This window comes from Diadema antillarum, unplaced genomic scaffold, assembly GCF_040938485.1.
Source record: "Diadema antillarum isolate AM-2024a unplaced genomic scaffold, OU_Dant_1.0 seq00002031_RagTag, whole genome shotgun sequence".
NCBI lineage: Eukaryota > Metazoa > Echinodermata > Echinoidea > Diadematoida > Diadematidae > Diadema > Diadema antillarum.
The window spans coordinates 52,377-76,551 of NW_027272684.1; the positions used below are offsets into that span (position 1 = coordinate 52,377).

Here is a 24,175-nt window from a genome sequence, read left to right on the forward strand (position 1 = left end):
AATTGATAATGTATCTTCCCAAAATTATTGAACATTCACTATTACCTAATAATGTTGGCAAGCTTATTTACAACCATCGCTGTATTGTCATAATGTATCACAGAAAAAATATGCACTGTGCATTTGATAGGCAAACCTGGAATTCTTATCGGCATTTGACGAGGCATCGACAACACCGGCTCTCTGAGCGCCGTCCACCAGTCCATCCTTGGCCACAGCTTTCGTCTTGTTCTGCTTGTTGTTCTCTTCAGCCTCACGTGTCGCTGCCTGGACATCGGTCATCATCTGGGGGCGTGAGAGGGGCCTCTTTGGTGGCAGGGGAGGGGGTATTGAATCACAGTCTGCATCATTCTGTGCACACATGACCAAAAAAAAAAATGGTTCGCTACAATAATAGCCATACGTTTGTACGTCAGGTGGCTTTTCTGTTGCACAGCCACTAGGCATGCTTACAACATAATACAAGATGACATAAAACAGCAAACACATTGTATCCAGACAAGGAAAGGCCGGAAGTGTAACGTGAAGCGATCATTTAATGCATACATACACATAACACACAAGCACTTAATGTGAAGCAATCATTTCATGCACATGTACACACAACACACAAGCACTTACCTAAACAGTCACACACATACCCACACAAAATCTGCATACCACATGCAAATTCAGGTTAATTTCCAGGGTATCTGTTGCAAGCAACCAGACCTATGACAACTTTAAAACAATCTACAATTCTGGCTGCAACTGTCATAATTGCCAGCTATTCTCCCTTCCTATAGATTTTTAGACTTCATAACTAGTAAACAAATAGAAAATAAAATTTGTAAAGGTCCATACTCCTCATGTTCATGAAAGGGGAGAAAGGGGCATTCCTCTACCCCACGCCCCCCCCCCCCTCCCCCCCCCCCCAAAAAAAAAAGAGAGAAAAAACCCATTATATTACTGCTTTCAGCTACTCCGGAATAAAGCTCATTACCAGACCTCCAGATACTGTAAATCATGCCGAGGCATGCAGGGATTGATACTGTTTGCCAACAATCACAGGTCATGCGAAGCAATTCGAGAGGGGGGGGCAGGATTGCATGCTACATGAAAGAGAAGTTTGATTGGGTGTTGCCTCTCTTTCCAGGAACTAGAGATGGAGAATCGAACATCTCTTATGATGATTGAGAAAACTCTCTCCCTTCCTTGCCACTGAAAGAGCTCATAACAAACCCTGAAAAGCCACACATGCTGCACGCACTCACATACATCTGAAACAGGGGCTACACTTACATTTCTCACGTTTGAATGCGTTTCAATACCCACTATCAAAACACATTTTCAAAAGCCTTTCGGATTACGTTTCTTGAGTAGTTGCTTTTATCAACTCTGTTGTAAGTCAATTGGGAGGCCTTGTCACTACTGTGCAGCTCCATTGTGCATCTTGACGCGAGGAGCGGAGATGTGTAGTTGGCAGTCCTTAGCGTGGGCAGGGCCAAGCTATAAGTGCATTTCAAAATGACTTTGCGTTTATTAACTCTGCAGGAACGCATTTCTGGCTCAAATACTTTTGAGATCACACTTTTCCCTTTGTTTCAGAAATTTGTTTCTAACCCCATAATACACACAGCTTTGCATTTATGTACTGCCCAAAGCTCCTTAAATGTTGTTTGGAAACCTTAAATCTGTACCGGACATTAGTTGATAAACACACCCAGGGTCTTAAAGAATGCACAGTGAGGAGGGATTTTTTTTCTCCTTTATTTTCCTAATGTCCAAGGAAAGTGTCCCCCCCCCCCCCCCTATCAATAGCAAAGACGTTGAGTTCCAGGACAAAATTGAGAAATGAGGAAACACAAGATGCCCGAATACATCACACCTGCGCAAGCATACAATATGGAAGGCAAGAACTGCAGTTTACAACTAACTGCTGCTTCTACATGTTTTGTCATGGCACTACAACAGACACCTTTCTCACTTGTCCAGGTGGGTGTTTGGGCAAGTGCCCACTGATTTTACTTGCCAGACAAAGAGTTTTACTTGCCCTGGAGAAGCAGCCAACCAGGCAAATGGGCTTGGTAAAGCAAACCTGTGTGTTGGAGTGCATGCTGACTGCCCAATGTTGATCTGTAGCAGGGGGGGGGGGGGGGGGGGGATCCACAAATTCCGTAAAGAGGGGGTGCCTTTACAAAATTAAAGGGGGGCACGTGCACCCCTCCCCCCAATTTTTTTTTTTTTTTTTTAAACAAAAAAATAGGGGGTGGGGCGTGTGCCCGGTACACTCCCCCCTGGATCCGCCACTGTGTACACTGGCTTCAACCGAACGCGTTCCCCTCAGCTGGGGAGACTGATGGAGAGGAGAAGTGTGGATGGTTGGCCATAACAAGATCTTTCCCTCGGACAATCTCCTAGAAGTCGGAAAGAAAAATGAGTGTGGATCCTTTGAAAACAAAATAACCCACCTCAACCACTAATGAGCCCAGTGAGTCTCCCCTCAAAATGACCTTTGACCCTTCGAGGATGGCACAGTAGGAGAAGCGTAGCTGCTGCCACGTCTGTATGAGACCCTGTCGATACCGCCTCATGTCCAGGAGCTGCTGCTTCACATTCATCCCTGAGGTGTGTCCTTTCTTCTCGATCTGTGGGCGGGGTCGGGACAGGAGAAGGAAGAGACAGTTTGTAAGTTTCAAATCATTGTTATTAACCAAACGCTGTAGATAGACCAGTCAACCAAAAGAAGGAATTGAATGCCATTTACAGAGTTCCCACCATTTCAAGAAAATAAAATTCCCTGATTTTTTCCCTGATGAAGTATCAAATTTCCCTGATAACTATTTCAACTCATTTCCAGTTACACATACAAAATCTTCCTCCAGTTTCATCCAGCGGATGTTGTTTTGATATGCAACAAAATATAACAGAGTCTTACTGACTACTTTTGATTTTTGGGCCAATCAAAATTCTCTGACTTTTCCCTGATTTGAGGCATTTTTATCAAATTCCCTGACTTTTCCCTCACTGGAAAAAAGTAAAATAATTTTCCCTGATTTCCCTGATTTCCCTGATGAGGTGGGGATTCAGGTTTATAACATTCCTAAGTGAGATAATGAGAAACCTTTTATGAAATAATATGAAAGAGCATGTAATTTTAAGAAGGATTCAACATTTATTTGATGAAAATTGGTTTTCAAATGGTTGAGATATCAAAAAAAGTGATAATAATGAAAGGCGACAGGCCACGCCTTTTATTAGGATCTCTTTGTTTCACCTTGTTTTATGATATCTCAGCCATTTCAAAACCGATTTTCATCAAATAAACTTTTGATACCCCTTAGAATTGCATGATCTTTGACATCTCATAGAGTGATTTCTGAATATCTCGCAAAACGTTAAAAGCTAAATCCTCACCTCAACCAGAACTGTACACACCCTTTAATGTCTAAACTCACAAGACATCAAATGGCATGGACCAAAGCACACAAATACTCTTAACCCAGTACTTACTTGAAGCTAGAATTGTCCTGTTTTATCCCTTCCCAAAATGCTTGCCATGGTGAAATATCAGAATGTTAAAGTTTATCCTCGAAACTTTGAGAACAACATTTTATATCAAACACTCATTATGAGTACAAAATATAGCCTATCTATGAAAACTACAGGAATGTTACTTACAAGGAAAAGCTGCAAATCAGATTTCAACAGAGTTATTATTACATGCACTTTGTTGTGGGTGATTTTCTTTTTCTGTTCATTTAAAAACTGACACTACCAATGTGACAAATCTTGGAATTCACAGACATTTTTCATCTACTCGATGAATTGGCTTACGGAAATCTTAGCTGCTCACTTCCGTTACAGACATTAACCATCATCCACTAAACATCAGCTTTCCCCGAACGGGCCTACATTCCTGTTCTGCGAAAACAAGCTCCAGCTAGGCAAAACAGAATTTGGCTACAGAAATCGTAGGACTTTTAACAGGTGTGATACACTGCAGCACACCACCAATACACAGGGGCCAGTGTGGCTACACAGTGACAGCACTGGCTGTTGTCTGGTGGGAAAAATTCACATGCCATAAGGTTCTGCTGCCATTGTAACCTTCTTCTGAGAGGGTAGACATGATTAGTAAATATACTGTGAAACAGTGTTCTAAAGCAATCATTCAGCTAACCATTGGCCTTAGCTAAGTCACACTGGCAATACAGGAGTCATTACTAACTTCCCATAGGGAAGGGTGTTCTTCAACCAAGGAAAATGATCAAATTCTCCATTCAGTTAATGGCAAAGATCTGATAAAGGTACAGCAAGACTTTAAACCCCCTCCCAAAAAAAAACACCAATTGTAAATGACAATACCAATGTAACTAGATGCTTTACAACTCGTTCTACCATTTAAATCATCAATTTTATCTTGTGATATGTTGTTCATATTGAATTAGCTTCCCAAAAGAAAAAAAAAAAATCATCACACACAGCAACCTTGCTTTTTGATTGAAAAGACAAGAAAACAGGCACGAAGTAGACCAGATGAATAAGAATAAGATGTGGGCAACTTCTGAAATGTTGCAGTATGAATCTCCACAACTTTCGGCGCATTCAAGTTGCACAGTTTACCTCACATAAGACAAATGACAAATGTTCTTCTACGCAGATTTCCCCCAGTATGTTGATTTGTGAGACATTTGCCTGGAAGCAATGCTTGTGTCACATGTACAAAAAAAACCAAAATGAAATTTAAAAAAATAACATCACCAAAAGAAAAACCACAAAATCCCCCAGATGTTTATATAAACGGACTTAGAACACCTGTATCATCATGAATGTATGCATACAGGTGTCCCTTTATGCCCATGTGTTAAAATGAGTACCCTCTAATGCTGGGGAAATGAGAATAGCAGAACCCCTCTGGAAAAGCAGTCCAGACATCACGGGTAAACATGGCCACATTATCATCATCACACATGTGTGGAGGGGATCTCTCCCCAAAATCCTGCCAGGGCCGACTACTTACTTGTACAAGGCATGAGTCTACGAGACAGAGCGTACCGGATCGCCCGACCCCAGCGCTGCAGTGAATGACGGGTGGTCCCACGTTGTCTAGCAGGGAGCCCGACTGGCGGACGTGGTGAAGAAAGTGGAGGAATGCTGCTGGAGACTGGGGCACGCTGAAGTCTGACCACCGGGTGTAGTGAAAGTGGAGAATCTCTTTGGTATCTTGTGACTATCAGGACGAAAAGAGAACACATACTCTGGATTAAGTCTCAAAGACAGTTCATTTTCACAATTTCAATTCCCTACCTCACTAATGATACCAATTGTCATTATGAATAAAATAAAACAAAAACACCAACACTATCCAAAGATTCCTTATCTTTGTCAGAACAGAAATAATCATATAACTGAGAGTGGTGATATAAATGGTTATTACACACACAGCTGAATGTCAGAAGGATTAAGTACTTCATATTTCTTTCCTTTATTTGCTATACCACTAAGGTTTCATCCTTCCAGCCCCTTTGACGACCAAAAGTCTGGATGTGAGTGTTACACATGGTAAAACAAGGAAAAGGCTACCACAATAAATGACCACTGTCAAAATAGGAGAATAGTGATCAAAGTGGTCCATAGGCTCGTTTACAAAGGTACCTGTAGATGTTTTGCAATTCATTTATTCATTTTTTGTTTGTTATGGAAGAAGTTGTAAGGAGAGCTTTACCATTAATCTGTTTCGAATTAATTCTGTACAATCACTGGAATCCCACGCAGGGTTTGGATCAGAAAGACAAAGAAGTGATATATTGTCAATAACAAGAATCTCTTAACTGAAATAGACGATCTTCACCAATATTCACACCACCCCCCCCCCCCCAATTTCCTCACACAAATGCTATTCAATGTTACCCTGAAGTTTGGCTGAGGTTTGTTGTCAGCTCGAAAGAGCAGTTGCAAATACAGAGAAGATTCTTAATTACAGTGCGCATGAAAACAACAAAAAAAGTGATGATGATTGTTCATCAGTAGGCATTAAAACAGGAAAGACCACAAATTTGATTTCAGTAGTAAAGCCCATAGATCCATTCATAATCTGTGTCAAATAACAACAAATTCTCTATCAAAACCACTTTGTCTTGAAGCTTTCCAAGAACATGTTGGATACAATCCAATCTGTACTTGCCACCAATGAATTGAGTCACTTACAGGTGACAATTCATGGAACTGGCACATTTCCGAGTTTTTTGAGCAGTTCCGGAATTATTTCATACTATTGTATCTTCTGAAAATGTACAAAGTATTGAAAAAAAATGGGTCAAAGGAGGAGTAATTGGTAATACAGTTTACTCATCTAGGAAGTATGGGCATTACAGTGGCATTTATGTATTGAGGCTTTTACTTTGAGTAATATTTGAGTGATAAAAGGATAATAAACCTGAATGAAACCATGTTGAGGTAAAAACTGATGGAAGTAAAATAATAAGACTGTAATTCAGGGTTCCCAGCATTTCAAGAAAACAAAATTCCCTGATTTTTCCCTGATTTTTCCCTGATGAAGTATCAAATTTCCATGATAACTATTTCAACTCATTTCCAGTTTCATATCCAATTTTCATCCAGTTTCATCCAATAGATGTTGTTTTGATATGCAACAAAATATAACAGAGTCTTGCTGACTACTTTCGATTTTTGGGCCAATAAAAATTCCCTGACTTTTCCCTGATTTGAGGCATTTTTATCAAATTCCCTGACTTTTCCCTGATTGGAAAAAAGTAAGATATTTTCCCTGATTTCCCTGATGGGCTTGGAACCTTGTAATTTAATCATTGCATTCGTGTGTATGTCAATAAGACATGTCCCTCAGATATATGACATCTTGCAGGTGCTTTAGCTTCTGAAGCAAATCAAAGTGCCATCACTGTCCTTTAAGAAATACAACTTTCTCTTTGACATTGATCCATTCCTAGCTGTACACTGTAACCCAAAACATCCCATACCCCATATTGAGTACATGGTAAATCTTGTTGAGCAAAGATTTTCACTTTCTCGGGGCACTTGGTTTTTATTTTGAACACAATTTTTTTTCATAGCTTTATATTCACAACGCATCAGAGGTTCTTGAAGCCTGTAGAACCATACAGCTATTTTATTTATTTTTTTTTAAAGAAGAAACATTGTTTAACTATGCCTTTATTGTTAAAGACAACAAATTGGATCAGAGCATGCCCCACACAGGAAGTGTACTATTCAAAGTTCATGGACATTTCAAAGGGGAATAGAGTTGATGTATCTTGTTGTTGGTTTAGGTTTTTTTATGTAAACAGATGGAGGAAGAGCAAAAAAGGAACTATTCCTCAGTTCCAATCATTCAAGTGACTGATGTGACTCTCAGATGTAACTATCAGCTGAGCCACACATTTAATCCAATACCGATTCTGGACAAAGGATATGTGTGGGTCTTGGAAACACTGGGCTCTCATCATACGGTTGCTATCACTACAGATCAAACAAATAAATTTTGGTTTCCTTTCCAGGAAGAAAGAGAATGGAGGAATATACCAGACCAATGTTCTGGAAGTGAATTACCCATTATTAGAGATCTTGGCATCAGTGTTTTAAATCTTATCAAAGGAAAAAAACAACAACAGATAAGTGCTACTTTGCCGCACATAACGTGACATGAGTACATCTTAAGAATATGCACAGTAGGTGCAAAACAATATGCAATAACAACATGTGGAAATAAATGCTAATGGTAACAATTTGGTAGGCAAATTACCGATCATATACCGTCTTTCACACACACATATGTAGTGAAATTAGTCTCGCAGATCTTGCCTCCGTTTTAGCAATGTTTCAAAATCATATTTTGTGGTGAATTCTTGCAATGTTACCAAGTGCTCATCTGCATAATGGAGAATAGAGGGGAATCAGCGTTATTGCCAAGTTAGAAGAGAAGTTTAAAACTCTTCTAAACTCAAACACTCTGTTCTCTGATCAAAATCAAGTAACAACATTTTCATTATGGGGGGGGGGGGGAGTTATACTCAGTTTTTTCTTTTTTAATACAACAGTGACATTGAAAACAAATCAAATACTAAAATCAGATTTGTGAGGTGATATGACAACCATTACAGTGTACATATAGCAAAATACAGATATCTTCTCAGCACATGAGATATTATCATTATCATATATATATATATATATATATATATATATATATATATATATATATATTTTTTTTGTAATTCTGGATAAACAAAATATCAGAAAGTCTCACAGCAATCAAAGCCAAAACTTGTTACCATCATATTAATGTTTTGACAGCCAGAATGTAACACATACGCCACATGCTCATAACTGATGAAACCATTTTACAAAACAAGCAATGTAGCATTTTGTTTGATATTTGGTACTGTACCAATATGTACAGTGTATCATCAAAAACATGAAATCAGTGCTCAAGGTATTTAGACTAAAAGTTGCTCTATGCAACGGGGAAAGGGGTTCCATTAAAGGAGCAGTTTACCTTTGGGAGCAGTAATTTTAAAAAAAAAATGTTCAAAATATCACATTTGATGCATATGTGTAGGTCAGTTGTATCACAAACATCCTGCCATGTAAAAATTTTGCAATAAAGCCTAAAATATAAGGAGACATCACTATTTTTCTCAATAAACCATAACTGTAGAGAGTTCAGTCTAGAAACATTAATTATTATAGCTTTTGTTCACATTTTGTATATTTTAACATTACTTAACATTAATTATACTGATTCAAATTTTTACATTGGTTGTTTCTATCCCAAACTCACATTCTATAACTATTTTGAAGCACTACAGCTGGGTTCTTGTTTCATCTGCAAAATGGTAAATTATGCCTTTAATGACCCTCATCCCAGAAAGAAAGACCATCACATGACTTGGAATCAGCCAATCCCTGGCAAGCATGAAAAAACCACTGCAGTCTCTCTGGCATACCACATAATTAACATTTCCAATACAATTTCAATGGAAATGAATCAAACAGAGTTTGCAGAATGGAGTCACTATACGTGGTTCGGGTCTACCACATCTATTTCTGTCAACTCCCCAACTGTGCCAACACTGTGTACCACTTGCGATGAATTCTCCTTGCTTTCACATGTACTGCCAGGGCTTAATGCGAAACACGATTTAAATGTAATGACGACGCATCACTAGAATCGTGTTTCAACTGAAGCATTCTTGCCATGTGAATGGCAACTGGAATCGCTGAGGGTGATTTGAATCGTAATTCCAATCGTGTTTCAAATAATGGTCCGGAGGTGTTTCATGTTTCGCCAGAATTAAGGAGCGAAACAGTCATGTGAACGCAACTGACCTCCAATCATGTTTTAGGGGGCGGAGCTTATGGTGACCTTTCCAACTGCGCTCCTCAAATGCTCATACTGCAGTTAAAGCACACGCTATTCACAACTCAAGAGTGATTGATTGGAACTTGGAAAGAAACCAAACCTCCCCTCCTCACTCTGAAATTTAAAATCACAAAATCCCATGAAGTCTTCCTTGATCGTGTGAACGAACAATGATTTGAATCATATTTGCAATCATGTTTGTACTTCAGTATGCAAATTAAGCACTCTCGGTGCATGTAAAAGCAAGGTCTGATAAAGAAGAATACCTGATACTGACTGTCAACAGATATGCTAATGAGGGGCCTTTGGGGGGCTGAGTAAAATTCACACTGAGGCCTTGTTCACTGTGAGAGCAGGACTTGGAAAAGGGTCATTTCCATTCTGAAGAAGTGGAATCTTTTCAATAAAAACAAAAATACAACAAAAAAGGGCCCGCAAAATTTCCACACGCTGGTAATTTAACTCGCAGATATGCTATAACAGACCAGTCTACAAACTTACGGGAAATGAAGAAGAGAAAAAATCAATTTTTTTTTTTTTTTTCTAATATTTGTTTCTTGATAGCTTGAGGCATTGAGTTGTTATATATATGCTGGTCTATATCATTTGATTCAATCTATACATAAACAACTAATGTACTTGGTAAAAAGATGGCATAATTTTGTAAATCACCTGTTTCATCTCATCTCTTAGTAATAAAAAGAAAGTTTTAAAGGAAAAGAATCATGGAACATTACAAACATTACATCACCAACAGAGCTTAATTGACCAATATGTCCATAAATCTAATATCGATTTCAATGCCAGCCTACATTACTTGAAAGTATACCATGTAAACATGACACCCTAAACCTTGCTTAAATTCCACAACAGAATGACTTCTCATTTTCAGCAATGGTCAACCCGCAACTTGCTATGGTCTTTGTAGCTGCCTACACAACACCTCTGCCACACAGGCGGACAAGCCAGGAAAGTTTGACGACCTTGCATCTCGCCCAAGAGAACATGTTCATGTTGTATTGATATCAGGGCAAAATCAATAACTCTCAAAGAGCACACTGTACGGCTTCATAATCAAGATAATGAGTCACACTGGAGACAGTCGATCTCGACAGATAATGATTGATCAAACATTCACGTGATCCCGGACAGCGTGGGTGGAGCGAAAGGGAAAGAAATAAAGAGTAGGATAGAAAGTGTAGGAGCTACTAAATACAATGTAGGCTCTTCCTCTGACAGGATAGGTGGTGTGGCTTCTGAGGTTACTAGTACCTCAGAAGCCACACCACCTGAGGTTATCCCTGATGGAAATACTTTGGAGTGATGGAAGATGAAGGGGTGTAGAACAAAGGAACATGCAAATCTGTAGGTTCACACGCTGTTCCTAAACTTTAAGTTTAGGTCAAAAACTTAACTCTCAATGATTAGCTTGTAGTTTACCACCGTGTGGACGCACTTGAAAGTTAGCAATCTTAAAGTTTAGTCGATGATTAAAACCACGAGACATTTTAGGGTTTACGCACTCTCCACAAGCCACGGGGGGGGGGGGGGGGGGGTGGGTTGATTATTGCATGAACCTCGCATCTTTTTTGCTGTGCTATTTTGTATGGGCATAAGATCATCTAGCACAGACTCTGCACTTACGTTGTAATCATCGGGTGGGGCTCGCTCGTAAGTTGTAACTTAAAGTTAAGGTGCGTGTCGTGAATTCACAAGTGGAGCTAATCATCGACAGTTAAGTTTTTGATCTAAACTTCAAGTTTGGAAAAATGCATGTGAAGGTATAGTGTAACTATTGAATACTTGACTTTGAATAGAAATTAGTGATTGGCAGCAATTGGTCACAAAGCCTTACAGATGTACAGTACCTGGTATATCAAAGAACAGATTTCAAAAGGAAAAACAAAAATTGCCAGCCACATGAGCCCAACAAGGCATCTTGCGCATGATAAGTACAGGTTCTGCCCACACACATTAGCACCACACATGAGTCTAAGTTTTAATTTCAACCAAATTTTTAGACGTGATTCCAAAATCCAATCAAAAAATGGAGGACACAGTACTATGCCCATAGTGTCAGCTACTGCATGTCAAAAGCTGCAAGAAAAATTGTTCAAGTGAGCTATTGCTCAATGAACAAAGCCATGTCAATTGGCATCTCAAAATAAAAGTAAAGTAATTGAATTTTACAATGTTAACTTCAATATATTTCTACACGGTGATGATGTCATCTAATTGAAAAACTGTGTAATAATTCGAAAGAAAATTCAATGTGCTAAAACATGCTGAAAAATTAAAATGAAGGTGAAATTTGTCCAGGATAAATGAGATACTCTGAAATGATCTTGAAGTTTGATGACCTAATCACCTAATTACCAAGGAAAGCTGCTAGATCTCAATCCTTTGCCAATGTTAAATCCTATCAATAAAGAAAGCATATCAGGGCAAGAGTTGAATTCATTGCATCTATATTTGCTACATTGTAACAGTTCCATAAGTCTGGAAGAAACAAAATAAAACCAGAAAATCACTCGGAAAGTGCAGTTTCCCCCAAGCAGCTCATTTCATCCATACATGCATTCTGAAAATTGGCCTAAGTATCCAGTGATAAAGAAGCCTTGCGCTTACCTGTCGCTTCCTGCTGCGCAGCGCCTTGAGCAGAGCATGTGCTTTAGTGCGCGTATGCAAACCTCAAATACGCGCAGCTTGAACTCCCAAGTTCATTGACCGGGTCACCCTATTTGCCAAAAGATGAAAAAAATCCTTCAAAAGTTCAGAAAAATTCCCAGATTAAATCTAATTATTCAAAATTAAAAAATTTAATCATCTTGTTCCTTGTGTAATTATCGACTCTTCCTGTATGTTTCATCCAAACCCGTTCACAACTTTTTGATTTATTTTGCAAATAGACAAACAAATCAGTGCTGACAGAAACATACATGTAACCTCCTTGGCAGAGGTAAGAACAGTTTGCTTGCCTTGCCAGATTCCACAGGTCATGACCACTCTTGGCTATGATGTAGTGTACCGCATATGTGGATATTTTTGTGTGAGTAATTTTTCGCACTCTGCCGAGGAAGATGAATTTCATGTGTTTTTAATTCTGCAGACTCCAGGTATTACACAGTGGTACATATAACAAGCAAAAATACTCGCACGCTTTTATTTTTGCAAACTGCACACAAATTTCCACAAGGTGAAAATTTCCACTTTTACCATACTTGGTATGTGCTGAACTCACACAGCTGTAGAAGTCTTCTGTACCTACTGCAGCAGCATGGCACGTTCAAATTGTATACTGTAAATGTCCATATTTTTGCGCGATAAATTTTCCATGCTGAGTGGCTCAAAAAGATATTCGCAGGTTCTTGAATTCATGCTGCACAACTGTCAACCCATTCAGAATGTGCAGAGAAAGTTGTTGCGCTAGCCAAAAGTAATGCGAAATGTGAGAAAATTTGTGTGTTTACTGTACAGGCAACACAGCCTTGAATATTCAAGGCAGATGTCTATGCTTTTATTTTACAGAAAAAGATATTCGCAGATTCTTGAATTCATGCTGCATGATTGTCAACCCATTCAGAATGTGCAGAGAAAGTTGTCGTGCTAGCCAAAAGTAGTGGAAATGTGAAAAAAATGTGTGTGTTTACAGTACAGGCAATACAGCATCATGTTCTTTGTTCTTCCCTACCACCTGCGATGTAATGATCAAAAGTATAATACAATGTCATATGTATGCATTATACATATTCACTGTCTCTCTGGCTTAACTGTGTGTAAATCTGTGTGAATGACAGGGCTACTGAAAATCAACCGATTGATTACGGAAACTGGGCATGCAGGTCAGTTTGTGGCCTAAATTCTGACCACTGTGCTGAGAATCAACAGCACCTGACTGAATAGGAGATGTGGACAAGGTTACTCTACACTGAAAGTGAAATCTAAGTAATTTGTAATCTCTGATTTAGTACAAGCTGCAAAAATTCAGAGGAATTCCCCTTTCCGTGTGGCAGTTTCAAGTATCTAGTATTAGTTAAAACCTGCTAAAAGAAATATACACAAGGTTTATCCCAGTTTGGGAGCATGTCAAGTCACATTCACTTCATGAGAACTGGACTCTTCAAAAGAAATTCCCTCTAAGTAGTCAGTGATGACTCTTCCATGTCATATTAGCTTTCTATGTATTGGACATATGATACTGCCGTCTACTTGAGGGACAGCAAAAACCACCTAACAAGCAATTCCACGAAAAGACACTTAAATATGCCAATAATGCGACACTTCAAAATTACAGCACATTGTTTTGCTCTGGGCTCTGCAACTGCATATCATGTGATATATGATACTTGTGCTACCATACACGTTTTCAGCATGTTATTAATGAAAACTGGAATTAGTTGTGATAAAGGCATTTTACCTGTACAAGAAATATTAAGCACTGCACTAGATTAAACTGAAGATGGCTACAATGAGTAGTTAAGAAGGACAAATAGATGAAGGAAAATAGATAATCTCATCAACATAAAGATTTCCCTCCCTAAAATGGCCTTTTTTATGCTTCTTTTTTACAGATTTATGGTAGGAAACATTCACAAAATGAGAAAATGTAAGCATATTCCCACCTTGGAGATGATAAACATTGCATCTGATTCTATTCCGGGAAGCAATATTTTCACAATTTGTCGAAAATATAAGTCAACTCTTAAATTCATGCAAGAAAAAAGAAAAAGAAAAAAGAAATCTCAGAAAATGTGGCTGCTTCAGATATCCTCTCTACTACAGAATATTGTTTCCATGGGGTTTTGATTTTTTTTTCCCTGTATGATTACAATTTGATATTTTGAAGAAATAAGAATGAATAACAACTTTGAAATGTCAGCCATCAAATTTTCTCAAAAAAAAAAAAAATCTGCAAAACCAGCAAAAAACCAAATATAAACCGAGGACTGACGAACACATGGGCAGCTGGGATCCTTTCTAGAATCAGAATATGTCAGGAAAGAGTGGCAAAATCACTCACTGCATACTACAATGTAGTTTTATATTCTGTGTAACAGCCTTTTCCAGTCATTGATTAAAATCTACAATAAGATGAATTGTTGAGCTACTCCCCTCAGTACTGAAATGCCAAAGTCTCAACTTCACAATGACGTTCAAGAACTTTTTCTTGCTAACAGGAAGACATGAAAAACTTACTAAAATAATATATCTAGAGGCAATCTTAGTATTAAACAAGAATGTATACACACCTCCACTGACAGAGAAGCATGCATATCATTATCACAGCATTCCTATGAAACAATAACACCCTGTTATCACCAATTCACGAGGAGTTTCTCAGAAAGATTATCTGATATAGCTGAGAGATTACGTTTGCAAAGTGGCTTTGTGGCGTAAGTGATAGAATCCCCTTTGCTGCTTGGTTTTTGAAAAAGGACAGACATGCTTTCATGCATATATACATGTAACTTGGAAAAGATAACCCTTAAAAAAAAGGGGAGTATACATTGTACAGTGCAGTTTTGGGTAGTTTCCATAGAGAAGGAAAAAATGACTTGGTACCTTAAGAGTATATACTTCCTCCAATGATAAGACATCATGTGACATAAGTGCACAAATAGTTTGTGTCCGAAATAAAGACAATAACATAGATATTGATTATGTGACTAGCAAAAAAAAGCAAACAAACAAACAAAAAACAAAACCAGCAACAAGATGAAACTGCATCTAATAATGTGGATACTGGAATAACAAGATAAGTGCATTGATTGAATATTCACAATGGCTTCTTTCATTTTCATTCTTTTCTGGACTATTAAAAGAAATATTAGAACAGAAACTTATCATCCTCCAACAGGTACATGTAACTAGTTCATATACTATATGTTCATATTTGGCAGTCTGTAACATCGTGGGTATATATACTTTGTACATCAAATTGCTACATAGAGTAGGATATCATACCAATACAAACAATCACTTCATAGCAAATGCTTGTGGATTACTACTTCTGTTATTGAAATACACATAATGTAATAACAAATGAGGCATGAATTGGTTCCCACAAAATTATCACAAGTTTTTCCATAGTTTCCTATCTATTAAATTTTGCACACACAATACACATACACATGTACACACGTACAACCATAAAAATGTTAAATATGTCCAATCACTTACTCCCACATACATTACTCAAAACAGGGTGCAGGTGCAACGGCGTATAGAGTCTGTTCACTCCGGAACACACACCTCTTCAGTCCACACCTGTTCCAATTACTGTACTTGTAACTTTGTAATTTCATGGTCTTTCCCCCGAAATGCCATCAAGAGTTCCGGGTAGGAGCATCTCCTCTCATGGTCACCCAGGAAAATATTCAGAAGTGGAAATAAGTTACACAAGCTGGAATTGAAAACAGAAAAAAAAAAAAGATACTTGTCTGTAAATGAAATGCTTTGAAATCTCTAGACTGCCACCGTGCTTACACAAATCAACAGAACATGACCCCAGGTACCTTACTGTGCGGTCCTACTGTGGCCAGTTGTATTATGGAATTTTTAAAATTTACGGCGTCTCTCTGTGCCACTCACAGACACCATGCATAGCAAATTATCGGCAGAGTTTTTTTTTTCAAATCAAACAGGACTTATTTTCTCATCACGACGCCTATCGGTAGAGTAAACTTCTTTTTTGTGTTCACAAATGAGAATTATCAGTTTTCGCAACGTGTTCCAAAATCGACTTTCAAAAACTGTTCATTTCGGGTGTGCACAAAAGCAGCTGTAGTATGCAGGAACCAGCAGATTGCTAAAAATAAAATGTACTAAACCTGCCTTCAGACTAGGTAGCGCACCTCTGGGATGGTCAAACAGATCTCATCTTCACTATGACTGACCACCCACGCTACTATAGACTGTCCCCAACCTGCGGGGGACCATCGCGACTTGGACAGTCTCCTCTTTGGCCCCACTGGCGCCTCTTGTCATTGTCACTTTTTTTTACCGATCACGCCTGTCTGTTTTAGCTTTTGCTCATGGTATCTCCTTTCTCTCAGGGTGTATTTATGCTCAATTTGCGAAGGTAGAATCAGCGTTTTGAAATGCTGATTCAAAACGCTGATTCAAAACGCCGTTCACGGGAGCACTGTTTATGCTCACTTTCTTCGAGCCTTGGAAAGAGCGTTTGCGATTGCTTCGCTGACCTCAGCAGAGGCAGATCAAATTGGGGCGTGCGCTGCGATCGGTGGCCTGGCCTGGGAGAGCAGCTGGGAAAGACATGCGTATGCGCAGTACATGGGAAAACTGCACAGGCCAGGGTAGCTGGCTGGCCGGGCGCGCGCTTTTTAACGTGAACCGGAAAGGCGTTTAGATGACGTCACTCTAAACCCATTTAGAAACGCTGTTGCGTTCATGCTTCTCCGTCAAACGTAATTAGTCAGAAACGCCGATCGTAAACGCACCTTTTTGTGCGTTTTGGATCGGCGTTTTGAATCAGCGTTTCTATCGAAGTGAGCATGAACGCAACAGCGTTTTGCACTAATCACGTTTCAAAAGCCTGATTTTGGCCCCCAAAATGGAAGCACAAATGCACCCTAAGCTATATATGATTCTATTAGCTTACAGCAAAGTTCACCTATCTTTGAGTAAAATACTCGATAATGCAGTCCGTGCAATCCTCTCTCAAAAAGAGCAAACAGTACATGGGGGGGGGGGGGGGGAGGGACTGGGACTGGGATCAGTCATGTAGGCAACAGGGAAAGATTTGGGGAGTTTTTAACATTATGCCAATTGAGTCAGTTTTATGTCAGGCTTCTACACGATTGTTTCTTCCAGTTTGACTTCGTATATGTTCACTTATCTATTTATCGTGTACTATTTCCTGTTCTTGACATTTTAAGCACCATCATATACAATTATATGTTAAAATCCCGCATTCAATTTCCTATATTTTTTTTCAATGGACGGTTAAAACTGAATTGAATTGAATTAAATTAATCTTAACAAGCAAAATCAGCACTCCTCCCATCAGTAAATCAGCACTTTGTGTACAAAATACAATGCTGTAAAAAGAACATACCCAATAGAAAATCCTCATGCATAAAGTCAGCACTAGTTACAGCGCACAGATGCATCGTACAAAACCATGTGTAAAATATTCACATTCGGAATAGCGGCCACTGAAACAGCAAAAAGTAGTTTCTTTGACATCCGATCTCACATGTATGCAAATTTGAGGAGTTCAGCCGAGCACTATCGATTGCAAGTCCAAGATCACTCTCCCCTTCAAATTTTGTCTCCGAACCCAACAAGTTTCGCAGGGACCAGACGTCCCCTTGAGCGTCCGCACTACGCTTTTATAGCCTGGGAAAAGTCCAGTGACGCAGGAATTTCCCTAAGAAGTAGTACCTAGTCAGAATCAGGGCGGTGAGTTGGTTCAGTCGGTAGCGCGTCTGCCTCACAATCCTAAGGGCCCGGGTTCTAACCCGAGTCTGGACTGAGCAATGTTGTGTGTAAGCATACCGTCCCCTCTAGCAAGCGGCAAAACACTGTCCCTCGGATAGGACATAAAATGGAGGTCCCGTGTATGAGAGAGTAACAACTCATGCACGTAAAAGATCCCGCTTCATTCATTCATCGCAAAGAGCAGGGTGTTTAACCCAGTGAAGTGGTCTCACCTCACATCCAACTGGACCCCATGGAAGACCAGCTAAGGTAGCTAAATATGGGCTATCCAGCCATCTTCTCAGATGGAAATGAACAAACAAACAAACAAAACAAACCAAGGGTAAGAAGCTCTCCCATGTCTCTAATGCCCTTTGAGTGTAACCTTGCTAAGTAATAGGGCTCGGTCCTACTGGGAATGGCAATAGGCTACCTATAAATACATATGAAACTATGATTAACAAGAACTACACCGGAATTCAGAGAAATCCTCTGGCCTGGCATTGTCTGTTCGCTGGATTTTCAAAGCATTTCCGCATATAACTTCCAAGAACAAAGTGTACGAATGTGTACATATTGCGGAAGTCAGATGAACATAGGTTTCAGGCACAATTACAATCACAATAGTAGAACATATATTCCATGAAAAGTATAGATTATGATGAGCAATCAATGAGTAATCAGAAGAAAATGCATTCTACAAATTGTACCTCAGAGTTCCTTGCAAATCAAGCCTGGCCAAATTTGGTTTGTTCATGTATTAAGCCAGACAAAAAAAAAAAATCAATTTTCTGTGGTGAGTGTTCTCATTGGAAAATGTCCTCATTGGAAAATGTCCCAGAAAAACAATATTCATGCAAAAGCTTGGAAAAAACATTCCAGTCCGTGAATTTTCTTGCAATGTTTAATTAGGGTAGTTCTGGGTAAGGTTGCCTAGCAACGTTCACGTCAAATATTGCGTTTTGTGTTTAACTTTGTGGCAATTTTCAACTGGTGGTGTGAATGACCATCCAATACTCAGACGGCACACGCCAAAGTACTAGGAAAAGTTGCACAAGTAAACAGATTTTTGATGACGTCCAAATCATGCAAGTTCCAACAAATGACTGTAATCGCAGTGTCATCCATCATCACATCAAGCTAGTCCAGAACTTCGGCTGGCTATGCCTGCGCAATGGCAGCATGTCTGTAAAAGTGAAAGTAGCATGGCTAGAGTTCATCGAGTTAGCCATGTCAAATGTTATTCATGTATCCAACATTTAAGCAGTGTCAGCACATTAAATACATTTATTGACTAGTGTGAATAGGGTTTGCCAAAAACTAAATCACAGGCAAAATCACTTTTTGCCACATCAGCCACCATCTTCGAGTGGTTCTTGCATTCTTGGGTAGCGGCCTTCATATACATATTTGTCGTAAGTCATGAATAAAGATTATGATGAGTACAATTCATGACTACGGATGGAAGGACGGCAAGATGGACAGACACCCCGAAGACAAAATGCCTCTGGTGACACTTCATGGTGGAGGCATAAAAAAAGACAAAAGTCTCATGCACTCATGAGAATAAGTTTCACTTTTCCTGTCTATTCTTATGACTCTCCATGGCCCGAATTCACAAAGGTGGTACAATTGAAACCATGGTTTAAGCCAGAGTGTCACATGGCCTCTTTCATTATGAAATCAGTCATTTCGTTGACGAAATGACCATTTCCTTACGAAATGTCTGATTTCATTACGAAATAGGCCATGCGACACTTGGCGCCACATAAAAACTATGGTCTTTGTCCATGGTTTAAACCATGGTTTCAATTGTACCACCTTCGTGGATTCGGACCATGGTGTTCCAAGGTGTGATTTGTATTTAGGCTAAGCACAACATTAACACTGGACATGAAGTTGGGCTGAAATTTCATAGAATTGAATTTACTTCAAAAAATTCAACACTCAGGAACGGATGCATGGTAATACGTCAGTTGAAAGCTCAGTCTGCCCAATCAGCAGTATTCATTGTACCAATGCAAACAATTCCTCGTTCCATTCCCATGCCATGGAGTATCATCCATTCCAAGATTCCACTCCCTTCTGGTAGTATCTCGGAAAAACTGTGTCAGGATCTGCTAACTGATCATATCCATAAATGTTCTGGGAATTATGCTGAATAACCAGCTTTTCTATTGAAACAAGAAAAGGCTGATAAGGTTGAAGCCCATAAAGTTTGTACAAACTACTAGCAAGGACAGCAACTCATAAATGCATGCATTTTACTCCAAAATCATTAAACATATCTATTCCTTGAAATTAATAAATAGACCCACTTTCTGTTCTTTTTTTTTCTTTCATCTAATGCCATAATGGATGGCTAGTAACTGATAAGTGGGAATCAATGGGAATGCTGGGAGATGATAATGTTACAATCCTTGTGGGATTCATTTAAGAGTACATTATATATCTATTGTTGTGTGAAAATTATTTGTTTCAGAATGGTCTCATATTCAAGTAATGTGCAGTTTAATGTTTCCAGGGTAGCATGCCTGTACAGTGACGGGGCGATCGTTAACGGGCCGTTAACGATCGCCCTGACACTGTACAGGCATTGGAACAATCATCCTTCAGCATTCCCACTGATTCCCACAGATCAGATACTAGCCATCCCCTTTAAGGCCCTCGCTTGGGAAATAGCACTAGCACTAGCACCAGCACTAGCACTAGCACCGAACTTGAAATCACCCAGTGTTACTCAACGCTAGTTATAGTGTCTGAAAGATGCAACAGTGGACAACCTCCAGGTAGAGAGCAGAGAACCTTTGGAAAGATGTTACGCTTCCCTGTTCAGGGTAGACTTGACTCGGGGTAACATCCAGAGGATACCCAGAGGGTAAACTGCCAGTTAAAACACTCTTGAGATAAATTTTACCTGGAGAAGCTACCCAGATGATGGAACTTTAGCCCGAAGTATTGATACAACCAACGCACACACTTTATCCTATGGGTGGAAGGGTACTCCCATCCTGTTCTGGTTGTTAACAATACTGCTGATTTTATAATCTCGATACTTATTCATCAATGATTAAAACTTATTCTATCCTTCAGAAAAGAGAAAATTGTGTTTACACTATAGATGTAATTCCAAAGAAGAAAACAGTAAAATTTAAATGTCTATGTAGACAATATTGCCTGTACTACTACACATGTGTACAAATGTTTGCTACGGTTTTGTGGTCTGCACAGGACTGCAAAGCCGAGGAGGTGACGTGTCAGTGATACGTTTTCGCGGCCGTGCATATCTGTAACAAGCTGGCCAGGGACGGCCGAGGATTCTAAGTAATGTACCCGGAAAAGATATTTCTGTCAAGATGGTGCACACATCATTCATCCCGAGCTGTGATCATTACCTAGATGGATTGGTAACATTATGTGCTTCGTCTCTCAAGAACATCCGGGGAACATCCAGGTAAAGTCTGTCCAGACATGGTACAGAATAGAAATGGCTGTTTTTTGTTGTTTTTTTTTTTTTTTTTTGGGGGGGGGGAAGGAGAATGCCCTTTTCCCCACTATCCATTTTGGGTGCTACGCCAGTTTCTCTGAATTTTGCTTGATTACAATTTCTGAGATGTGAGCATTTTCTACATCAATACTTCTTTACATATATCAGCATGTCTTTTTTTCTGATTATTTAGTGGAGCACAAACCAGAAAAGGAGAACTTTACAAAGGAGTACTGTAAACAGGAACACTGTTTTGCAAGTTACACAGCAGTTCACTTTATTATAGTCTTTCCAAAATGTGGAATATTTGATCTTCAATCATTCAAGTCTCAAAATAGTACTCCTCATTTTTTCCAGCATTGAAGTTATGTAAGTGAGTGTATATACATGTATATTATATATAAATAAATCTACATGTATGGACTCAAATAGAGATGTAGGACTTTAGAAAGGGGTAAAATATTAAAGGGGAATGTTTCCACACTCTATCTATATCAAAGCAAAATATTTGTTATAGTTGGCAAAATATAACTCATATTGATTCCACTGCTGATTTAAGCTACAAATCACATTTTCTATTTCCCTTTTATTAAATGCAACCTGCTCTCATGTTTTGCTTATAAATTAATATTTGATATTTCTGATTCTGAGAGGCCGAGGTGGGGGGGGGGGGGGTGGAGGCTGTGCATTTCAAAAATATTTAAAAAAATCCAAAAATCTAGCTCTAGTTAGTTCCATACCAATGTTCAATACCTATGATGTATTTGTACACCTTTAGCTATCAATGATTAAATAATTTCATGAAGTATAAAGAAAGCTATCAAAGCTCATTTTAGCAGGTTCCTCAAATACCCCAGCCCCTTAAATCCCCCTCCTCTCCCCATCCATCCCCCTCATTTTGGAAGACACAATTCAACCATGGACAGGCACTGCAGATGAAGAGCTGCTGACATATGGTAGACAGAGCCCGACGCTGGGCGGAACGCAGATTTCGTGGAAATGTGATATTTATATACGGGGCAAAACATGCGAAAGGCTTTTATCGTGGAAAGGCTACAACATTTCTGGGTGCTACATGTGACCTTCGAAGGGCTCGGGCGAATCTCACTGTCAGCAAATTCGTAAAATGGGCGTGAAATAGGGGCCAAGCTTACCGACATTCCCAGAAACACCTGCATACTCTTCAGAATACGCAAATATAAATAAAGTCAGATTGCCAAGAGAACAACAAAGGCAAAGGATACATGTAAAAGAGTGGAAAGCCAAGTGGGATCATGAAGACAGACATAATTAGGAACATAACAGCAGCCAGAAGAGAGCTGGAAAAAGGAAATGCCCTGCATACAGATCAGCAGAGGAATTGAGTAGAGGAGAACACCTCATTGCCTCCGCAAACCGTGCAGATTCCCTGCTTGGTTTCAAAGTTAGTGTGCCCCTTTTGCTACCCTGAAAATTAGATTCCCTCTCGAAGCTGGTTTATTCATAGAAGAAGATAATTCAGACCTTTTCCTCAGAATAATGACACTGGAAACTTCTTCAAAATAAAGGGGGAAACAGTACAACAGATTTCCAGTGAATCTATTTGAAAAAAAAAAAACTAAAAAAAAACCACCAATCCAGCCATTTTCCTAGGAACAAAGGGGAGCATATATTTAAGTGGGGTCATACTCTTTTTTTTTTCTCCTATGAAAACTCTGAAGTGTATTACCATAACACTTCATACTCAATGATGGAAAACCTTATTCTTTAACGTAAATGCAAAATTCTGTGATGTTTGAAAAAGGGATACAATCTTCACATGATTTCAGAATTTAATACAGAACAGTTAATAGTATACAGATATGGGCTGCTTTAAGGGGCATTCTTGATATTTCTGATGCGAGGGACCTCAACTCCCTGAGACTTTAACCCAAGGAGCTTGCTCCGATTGGTTGAGAGTATACATGTGATACAGCATTTATTTTAACTGTTCTGTATAATGACTGATCATTAGTACTTTATTACATAGCAATATTGACCAGGTGAGATTTCATCGTTTCACCTACGCCCGATAAGGGTGCTTTATCAAACAACAAGGATCTGCTTCATCATTTTATAAAGCCAATAATACACATCATTTTGTTCTGGTGTATTAAAAGTACAAATTATCCACACTTGGTACCTTCAAAACTGTCCCAAACATCCTTTTTTTTTTTTGTGGGTAACTCTTACTAATAGCCTCACAGATGTATAGTACAAGTATTTGTATTCTAATACAGAATGTAGATCACATCTGCATCTAAAATGAAATAAAGACTTGTCACTTTTCTTTAAGAGCAACATTATTGATTATCCAACTTAGAGTGATAATATATCCAATGCTTATTTTGCTTTATGGGATACAATTATTTTTGAGAGTTGGTAATTTTGTAAACATTCATTCTACTTTCTAACTTTGCAAAAAAAGAAAAGAAAAGAAAAAAACCCGCAAAATTACCTCAGTATGGAGAGACAGACGAGGACATTACAGACACTTCACGGAAATAACGAATAAAATGACTTATCATGGTTTTATCATGTAATCATATTTACTTCATGAACATACTTTTCAAGGAATTACATAACCTTTTCTACAAGATTTCTGATAGTTCTGACTGATTTCCTTCCTATACTTCCTTGAAAATGATATTGTCATTGCCAAGAATCACGTATTTCTTTAATAGTGCTGGCATGAGTGTTTGTGAGACTTCACCCAAAAGTTTGTCATGGATTCAAGTTCAAATCGTGGGAGGGTATGACTTTCCAAAATTGCGCAATGTATCAATGGTATCACTGGATTCAATCAGCAATACCTTGATCAGTGCAAAAGAGTAATCTAAAGTGAA

General features: G+C 38.9%; 1 protein-coding gene across 2 annotated transcripts in view; it reads right to left on the reverse strand.

The window, feature by feature from the left end:
* The window catches only part of LOC139713680 (tyrosine-protein phosphatase non-receptor type 1-like), a 92,017-nt gene that overhangs the window by 11,215 nt on the left and 56,627 nt on the right, over positions 1-24,175 (reverse strand). For both annotated transcript variants that reach the window (XM_071625384.1, XM_071625383.1), the window contains exons 6-8: positions 5,003-5,212; positions 2,451-2,627; positions 137-351 (exon numbers count right to left, since the gene is read on the reverse strand). In XM_071625384.1, the coding sequence (XP_071481485.1) occupies positions 137-351; positions 2,451-2,627; positions 5,003-5,212 (602 nt within the window). The remainder of the gene's footprint in view (positions 1-136; positions 352-2,450; positions 2,628-5,002; positions 5,213-24,175) is intronic.